The sequence below is a fragment of the Hordeum vulgare genome, chromosome 4H (assembly GCF_904849725.1).
Source record: "Hordeum vulgare subsp. vulgare chromosome 4H, MorexV3_pseudomolecules_assembly, whole genome shotgun sequence".
NCBI classification, from domain to species: domain Eukaryota; kingdom Viridiplantae; phylum Streptophyta; class Magnoliopsida; order Poales; family Poaceae; genus Hordeum; species Hordeum vulgare.
This window is the reverse complement of record NC_058521.1, coordinates 52,821,859-52,831,011: the sequence shown is the minus strand read 5'-3', so window position 1 is coordinate 52,831,011 and position 9,153 is coordinate 52,821,859. Positions and strand designations below refer to the sequence as shown.

At 36.9% G+C, this 9,153-nt stretch overlaps 2 protein-coding genes across 2 annotated transcripts; one reads left to right on the top strand and one right to left on the bottom strand.

Annotated features, from left to right (window-relative positions):
* Window positions 1-2,657: 2,657 nt before the first annotated feature.
* Window positions 2,658-3,315, top strand: LOC123451176. The gene has a single exon (XM_045128186.1). It carries the CDS (start codon window positions 2,711-2,713, stop codon window positions 3,164-3,166), a length of 456 nt encoding a protein of 151 aa, XP_044984121.1. The 5' UTR covers window positions 2,658-2,710; the 3' UTR covers window positions 3,167-3,315.
* Window positions 3,316-5,695: 2,380 nt separating this feature from the next.
* On the bottom strand, window positions 5,696-7,520 carry LOC123447844 (RNA-binding protein pno1). The gene is made up of 2 exons (XM_045124539.1): window positions 7,184-7,520; window positions 5,696-6,233 (listed from the first exon to the last, which is right to left on the bottom strand). The coding sequence occupies exons 1-2, from the start codon at window positions 7,436-7,438 to the stop codon at window positions 5,811-5,813; spliced, it is 678 nt and encodes a 225-aa protein (XP_044980474.1). The 5' UTR covers window positions 7,439-7,520; the 3' UTR covers window positions 5,696-5,810.
* Window positions 7,521-9,153: the final 1,633 nt, after the last annotated feature.

Here is a 9,153-nt window from a genome sequence, read left to right as displayed (position 1 = left end):
ATAGGTTCAGGGGACTATTTTCGTAAATGCTGGATCATTATCAAAGACAATATTACGAGGGTTGTTGACCTCTTTGGCAGTCTACGCACCGTCAATTTTCAGTGGTTAAATTTTTAGAGAGCTCCTAAATTGACCACCTGTAGACATCCACATGTTTGTTTTTCGTTTAGGAGCACTTCTGAATCGCCAATGTCTTTTTGTCCCTGTATGTATGTACTGATGCATGCTTGTACTAAAACGAAATGTTTCCTGGAGCGATCCTTTCCGATCGAACGGTGTGGGAACAAGTCCCGAACCAACGCGCTAAACTGCTGGCCTATCGGGCCGAAAAAAAAAAAGATGTCACGCGCTAAACTGCTGGCCTATCGGGCCGAAAAAAAAACACCCTTATGAATAGAACCGAAAAACCTCGATTTGCCAACTATATATATAGTAGCAACGGAAGAAAAACTATGATTATGTAGGTGTGGTAGATATAAAAAAGTATGAATCAAATGCAACAATGACATAAGGAATTTTGAAATGTCATTTCACGAAGTATATCCGAGTGATGTCATGATGAGATAAGGCACTTTTGAAATTTAATTTCAAAAACTAAAAATATGATGCTCATCGCGACTTAATTTGTTAAGGCGTCACAACATAATATTTTGTGGCTGAGCAAACTGCATTGTCGGACCCTGCTTGAGCTATACTAATGAATGATGTGTTTCACCTTAACTTAGCGTAACGGTGTTTATCATAACCAGTATTATGGTACGAGAATAAACATAACTGTGTGTGAAAGCAAAATAGATATTTAGTCATTTTAATATAGCTTACAAAAACTAACCCATAAAAAGTTGTGTCAATTTTGTTGGGGCTCAGCGTTGTACAAAACACACAAACCTTTTCTTTACACGTCGCGAGGGACTAAAAAAACGACATCTACAGATCTCCTAATAAAACTTTATGTAAGCGACAATTAGTGTTGTTCATTATTTACGGATTCGTTTTAATTTTTGCAAACATTTACTAAAAGTTGATGGACATGTTTTTCAAATTCCTGGATATGCTTTGAATATTGGATCATTTTAAAAAGTCATGAACATTTTTTATTTGATGAAAATTTATTTGAAATCATGTTTTTTTTATAATATGTGAGCAATTTCTGAACTCATGAACTTTTTATCATTTTCCGAATATTTTTCTGAATTCACAAACAGTTTATCACTTTCCTACTGTTTTCAAAACTCGCAACTTTTTCATATGCGAGGGACTAAATAAAATCATGAAACGACTATTACAGATCTCCTAATAAAACTTTTACGTAAGCGACAATTCATTTTGTTTATTATTTACGGATGTGTATTAATTTTTGTGAAGATTTTCTAAAATATGATGGACAAGTTATTCAAATTCATGAATCTTTTATGAATATTGGATCATTTTAAAAAAATCATGAACATTTTTTATTTCATGACAATTTATTTGAAATCGTGATTTATTTTATAATATGTGAGCAATTTTTGAACCCATGAACATTTTATGACTTTTCGAATATTTTTTGAATACACAAACAGTTTATGATTTTCCTACTTTTTCAAATTCACAACTTTTTGATATTTTTTCTTTTGAAATCTGAAATTAATTTGGACAAGAAAAAACCAAAAGAGAAATAAGAAAGTAAAAAAAACAGGGGGCACCCCGACATGCAGAGAGGCCGGCTCATGCTTAAGAGAGGGGAAAAGGAAGAGAAAAACTGGTGAGAACCAGGTGTCGAACCCTGGTTTCCCGTGTGGAACGGCACATGCTAAAAGAGGGAAAAAGAAAGAGAAAAACACGGAAGAGAAAAACTGATGAGAAACACGGGTCATACCCTGGTTTCTCGTGTAGAGCGTTGCCGCGATAGCCATCGCGCTACTCACGTGTTCACGTTTTTCTAATGTATATCATATAAGAACATAACATGGCTGCGATTTTTGAAATCCGAAAAACTAATCGTTGTTTTAACTTACGTGTGACATTGATGGATTTTTTTAGCCAACTTCAGGGAAAATTTAAATGACTTACAGACAGAAGCGATCCATCCTTTGATAATAGGTATAGATATAATAAATAAAAAAATATACTTAGTTTTTTGTTTAGAGGGGACACCGTCATTAAGATATTCTTAGTTTTTTGTTTTTAGCCTTTCTTAGGTATATACAGTACCATCGAAAATATATATTTCCCACAAGATACATAGATAAGGGTAATTAATTAGCATACCAATGTTGTTTAAATATGGGGTTCCACTATACTTAGGCATAAGTTAATGCTAGTTAAAGGTTTCAACTTATTATAATATTTATGGAATTTGTGTTTTCTTAATTATCTTCCAGGTTTATAGGTAGCAAATGAATTTTATGCAATTTTCATACTTCTAATGGTTTCAAATTGTTGTTCTTCTACTTGATTCAGATAATACCTCAACAGATTTAGTTTTTTTTTTTTGGACTCCAACTATAGATACCTAAATTTTAGATTATAATTATACATTCAAGATAAACACTATGTATGATGGGTCAATTCTCTATGTTTAGTACATATTTATTCCATTAACATTTTACTCCACATTGCAACCTAGAGTAGTGTATAGGTAGACCTATATACGAGGCTAGAGATCGCCTTTAGTCACAATCATCTCCCACATACTTCTAAGTACATCGGCATATCACAACTACCAATCATGGCGAATCACCATCTCCTCCTCATTCTTCTTGTATCTGCCTCCGCTGCGACCTCTTTAGCCTCCGTCACTCCGAGCAGCTCTCCCTATTCAACGGTATACGAGCTGCTAGAGAAGTACAGCTTCCCACGGGGAATCCTGCCAGAGGGTGTTCAAGACTATGCCCTCCAGCGAGACGGATCCTTTGAGGTCTCACTCCCCGGCGGCTGTGAGATCAACGTTGGGGGATTCACTCTTCGATATGAAGGAAACATGCATGGCAACATCCAGTCCATGCTGATTAACGAGCTGACAGGGGTGAGCGTCAAGGTTGCAATAAAATGGGTTAGCATCAATGCAGTTGAACGACATGGTGACCAGCTCATCTTCAATGCAATTGTGATATCGAAATCGTTTCCGGTTAACAAATTCTCTGCAAGCCCGCGATGCAATCGGGTCCCTGAAATTGCGAAGTAGATTAATGCATTAGCAGCAGAACAATTGCTTCTTGGTTTTTTAGATCAACGGGCTCAATTGTTTCTTGATTCGTGTGGGTTTGTTTATTGTGACTTCTTATGTGTTTTTCCTTCAAGAGTGCTATCAATAAAGTCACAAATCTTACAAAAGGAAGGCTTCTTTGTATGAAATACGAGGCACCGTTTACGTTACTCCTAAAAAACAGATTTAACTAATATTCAAAATTGATTCACTAATTTTAAAAAACTGATTTCACACATTTTAAATGATTCATAACTTTTAACCAATTTTTTTATTGTTATATGTATTTGAATTCAGAGTTATACGACCTTTAAAGCAAGATCGATCTTGAAATATTTTGAATAGTTTGAATTATATGATTTCATATTTAAATTCAAGTTATATTCCACAAAAATTACTTTCACACAATGAAACAATCAATTTCACATATTTGAAATAACACATTTCACATGTTTTCCAAACTAATTTAAATTATTTCACTCAAAAAGAGTACTTTCAATCATTAACTTGATTTAAAAAAATAATAGAAACAAGATGATCTCATTTTAATTTTAAATATATTCCAATTATCTCAAAAAATAAATTACCTCATTAAACAATCACACATTTAAAAAAGGATTTGACTTCATTCAAAAAATAGGCATTAATTATTAAATAAATCACGAGAAGTGTTCAATTTTAGAACATGCATTTTACAAATCATGTTAAAGTTAAACACAAAGAGGATTCACAAACACAATGAAATCTACTTTATATAACTGAAAATTTTCAGTTTTATATGTTTGAAGTAACCAATTTCAGACTTTAACACAATTAGTTCCACATGTTTGAAATAACCCATCCCACATATTCAAAAGTAATATATATATTTTTGAATGAATGAAATCAGATTTCTTTAAATGAAAAAAAACATGTTTCATATGTTTCAAAATTTTATGTTTTTAATCATATAGGAAAATCACTCGATTAAAAAAATGGATACAACTGCTTTTAACTATCCTATTTATTTCAAAACACCAATTTCACTCACTCAAAAATAAATCCACTATAAAAAAACAATTTCACTCATATCATAATGCCGATTTCACTCATTCAAAAAAAGCATTTTACTCATTTAAAAAAACCTAATTTCATCCATTTCAAAAACTCAATTTTACTCATTTAAAATAGCATATTTCACTGAAACATATGCTCATTGAGACGTTGATATTTAACCAATCAATTTCACACACCAAATAGATTGGGTGAAATAAGTGGGTTGAAAGGCTGAAATTCAAACATGTGTGAAAATTATCCAAGATTGATTTTATTTTAAAATCTTGGCGCTAGGGGTTCAAATATATATAAATCAAAAAATAAATTATAGTTTAGAAGATATGAATGATTGAAATTGTCATAACCCTTGCCGCTAGAAACAATCTTCGGTTCATAGGCACCATGGCATGAAGCACCGGCCTTGTGGAGCATAGTAGGAGTAGCAATCTTCCTTCGGTTTGGCCGTTGCCATGAGTAGTTCATATATGCAATTTATCTAAAAACTGAATTTCTAAAAGAATTCACATCCTGGCACAATTCCTTTTATCCAAACATCAGGTTACAAGCATGTGGCAATCAGACACATTAATCAGAGCGACTCATGAGAAACCCAACACGCGGACATAGGGAGGCATCTCTCTTGTTCAAGCTCTCGTGCTCTGGTGCAACGTGTCCACCGTTCTATATTAAGAAAATGCGTTAGGAGAGAGAGGTGTTAAAACAAACAAACGAAACCATATTTAGAAGTTCTAGAAATTTTTGAAATTATGCCAAATGTATATAAAGGTATGGTTGACATCATGGTAATTTTTTTTTTGTGAATATTCATCTGTGGGTTGCAAAAGTTTTTTTTTCTGGCAATCTATAATAGTGAATAGTACAACACTATATACATCCAGGTTTTTTTTTGTCCCTCAAACAAAGATACTTATCTATGAAATTTCACATGTACGTAGCGCGAGTATATATATATCTGTCAAAAAAAGTTCTATTTTTCTTTAAACTTCAAGATGGGTTATTTGATTTCTATTTTTAGAAACAGGCCCCAAAGACATGCGCTCATTTAACAATACTTGAGGGTTGTGTTTGATACTACAACGCAGGAGAATCACCAACCTTGACTAAAAGCATCAAGCAGCGACAAGTACGAACCAAGGCGAAGTGAACCAAAAAAAAAACACCCACAAAATTAAAGCCAACTCAACACAGGTAAAATACATAATGGAGCAACCGAGTGTGATATCCTGCCATACAAAAAGAGAGAATCAACTCACAAAAAAATGGCGCGGCAAGACAAGCATCACCCTCTAGTACAGTATACATTCACACTTGAAGAAAAAGAGACAACACAACTTACACAGAAGTATTTGCATATAGATATAGCAGTCGAAGCAAATATATAAGATATAATAGCACATCATTTTCTCAAGGAAAAGCCGATAACAGAACACAATGAATATCACTACAGATCTCTGGGCACTTAAAAGTTGTTTTTCATATAAGACATTTCATAGCACGGGGACAAAATCTGCAGATACAACAACTTACGAGGCCAAAACCGCAACTACATAATGTGACCCAGACTCAACTAATACCTTTCTGCCAACCTAGCAGATACAGCCCTAAGCTTAGAATAGACCTTGCCGGCAGGAGAACCTAAGATAAGACTACAGAGTGAATCCCTGGCAACCTTGATGTTAACAAAAGAGCCAAGTATGTGGATCTTCGTATCAGCGATAACTATGCGAGTCCTGGTAGAGTTCTCGATGGCATATTTGGTCTTGCCTCCTTTCCCCGATAGGCGGCCAATGGCACGCGACAGATGCTCCCCCCGAAGTGTCTTCACATCCTTGATCTCAAAGGAATCCACATACAGGTCATCAAGACGAAGCAAGGCAACGCCATCAGCAATGTCAAATCCAAGCATAAAAGCATGCACAAAGTCCGCACACTTCTGAAGGTTGCTCACATCTGGTGTATCATGCCTTGTTTTCAACTCAACCCTTTTTGCCTGTGAAAAACAAAATATGCTAATGAATTTGCAGCAAAGGAGACAGCCAAATGCTGAACATTCAGATATATCTGACAAGTTTTCCCTCCATTAACAAGCACTGAAAGTACTCCTTGACACCCCAAAACCATGAGAGAACCCACCAGCCACAAGGCAAATGGCAAACCAATTGAGTCACGTGTATATGTATTCTACTAGAAGAACACTATGCTTTCCACAAAAATAAGGTTGATCAGGTCAAGTGCACAGTTAGTGGCAATAATTCGTATCAGTTGCTTCATCATGATGAACTGAAATAAATAGGTATATGCAAATAATCAGTATAGCCAGCAAATGTTTACTTGCTTCAATACATACTGCTAGCCGTTTATCCAATCGATAGGATTCATGAAGAAGCCTCTAACCAAAGCTACAAGAAGCCCCCAATGAAAACGAATGGCTGTCTAACCGATGAGCGGAAAATCTAATGTGCGGTTTGACTGTTGAGACAGAAGTTTCCCTGGAAACAAAAACACTGAACATTGAAGTTTGAAAAAAATAATCTGTTTTATCACCATAACTATCATGATACCTCCTATTCCCAGGTCAACTGCACTGGAAATTAAAACACTGAACACTGAAGTTTGAAAACAGACTATGTTTTACCATGATACAAGTTCTAGTATACTGAATTGAAGGAACAGGACATGCATCAGGTGTATTTTTGATCTGAATGTTCAACCACAGGTGCTATGAGCTAGTGTAAATTTGGTCCATACTACACAAGTGCTTGAACCAAACCGTACAAGAAAGATCATCAACAACTGACCAACGATTTTCTACATAATTACACACCGATTGGCGCGTTTTAAATGACAGGGAGGCAACACGGGTCAGACGGCTTCGGAGTTCCTCTTACTATTCAGAAGAAATTGCAACGAGGCAATAGAAAACTGAGCCGGGTTACCAACCTTGAGGTTCATGCGGATGTCGACCTTCATGTGCTCGTAGACAGGGGTGTAGATATCCAACCACGCCTTCTTCAGCGGCGCAAAGCGGTGCGGCGGCACCTGGACCTTGCGGTACTGTGGCCGCCCGCCGCTCATCTCGCTTGGCATCAGAGCGTCGAACCGCGGCTTCTCCACGCCGCCGGCCGCGTCCACCGCCATGGCGGCAGAGGAAGACTTGCCTGCCGTCGCAGCGATCGGAGCTTTGTCGACTTCCATCTGGCGGCGGCGGCGGCGGCGGCGAGGGTGGGATGGCGCGGGATGCGAGGCTAGCTAGGGTTTTGGGACCGAGAGGAGTGGAATGGCCACGACTTTGGGCTATATAGAAGGATAATTTTGGGCCAGCAAAAAGACGATGGTCTGGTTCGGGAGATTCCGGATGGATTGTTCTAGGGCCCAACTTCTATTTGGCACACACCCCCCCTCTTCGATCGGTTTTTATGCAAGGCCGGCCGGTTTTTCTCGTTTACTGGGTTTTCTGGATGGTTTTTGTTCTGTTTCCTGTTTTTTTTTTTTTTTTTTTTTTTGCATTTTTCTTTTTCCTTTTTTAAATGCGCGAACATTTTTCTAATTTAATAAATCTCTTCAAATCTGTGGTTTTCTTCGATGAGCTTTCTTCAAACCCCCGATCTTTTTTTCCTAATCCATAAAACAAAATTAAAATTCGTGTAACATGTAAAAAATGATGAACTTTCTTTTCAAAGTATGTGAAGTTTCTTCAAAATCCGTGAACTTTATTTTTCCCAAATCAATGAACTTTTGTGACATCTGCAAACTTTTGAGTTCGTGTACCTTTTTCAAATCCGTAAAAAGAAAATCCCGTGAACTTTTTATTGAACCCTTAAACCTTTTCGTGTTTGTGAACTCTTTTGAAATCCCCCCAAAAAAATTGAATTCCGCAAACTTTGAACATGTGAACTTTTTTGAGTTCATGAACTTGTTTCAAATCCATGAACTTTTTTTTATACTGTGAATTTTTTTCAAATTCATGATCATTATTTAAAAAAAAATCAAATGTTTGATCGGTGGTCAATTATCAACTGTCCAGGTCAACTATCAACCTTGATCAAGCGACCAGGGGAGCAACTAGCTAGCGAGCGTTTTTTCGGGAGCCTTTCAGCGATTGCTCCCGCGCGCCGCCACTTGGCGCGTTTCCAGCCGCCGCCACGTGTCGCGTTTTGAGCGTTTTCTTCACATTTTTTTTATTTTTCACACGCGTTTTCGCCTTTTTGGGTGGTTTTTTCCGATTTTTTTGGGTGTTATGGTTTTTCACCGGTCTTTCGTAACTTTTGGACGAAAAAAATCAAGCTTTTTTAGGAAAAAATGTGTTTTCTTTTTTTTTAATGCGAAAAACTCATTTTCTGTTTTTTTTGCAAGAGACACGGTTTTGCCTTCGCGAGAGGCACATCCGTGCCTCTTGGAAAGGGAAAAAACGCATTTTCATTTTTCGCGAGAGGCACGGTTTTGCTTTCACGAAAGACACGATTTTGCCTTTGCGAGAGGCACGCCTGTGCCTTTCGAAAAGAAAAAAAATGTGTTTTTTGTTTTTTTTCGAAAGACACGGTTTTGCTTGCGCGAAAAGGCACTATTTTTCCTTCGTAAGAGGCACGCCACCGAAAGGGAAAAAACGTGTTTTTTTGCAAGAGGCACGGTTTTTGCTTTCGCGAAAGACACAGTTTTTGCCTTTGTGAGAGGCTCGCCCGTGCCTCTACCGAAAAGGGGAAAACGCGTTTTCTGCTCTCTCTTTTTACGTGAGAGGCACGATTTTGCCTTCGCGAGAGGCACGACCCGTGCCTCCCGGAAAGAGAAAAAAGCGCATTTTCTGTTTTTTTTTTCTATCGCGTGAGACACAATTTTTTCGTCCGTTTTTTTCTTCCTTTTTTTCATGTAAAAAAAGTTCATCAAAACCTATCAACATGAGATCTAGTTTTGAA

Bases quoted from the DNA above. Each gene is read 5' to 3' on its own strand.
- LOC123447844 (XM_045124539.1), bottom strand. From the start codon at position 7,438: ATGGAAGTCGACAAAGCTCCGATCGCTGCGACGGCAGGCAAGTCTTCC. The intron at 6,234-7,183 runs GTTGGTAACCCG...TGTTTTTCACAG, and splicing joins ACATCCGCATGAACCTCAAG to GCAAAAAGGGTTGAGTTGAA.
- LOC123451176 (XM_045128186.1), top strand. From the start codon at position 2,711: ATGGCGAATCACCATCTCCTCCTCATTCTTCTTGTATCTGCCTCCGCT.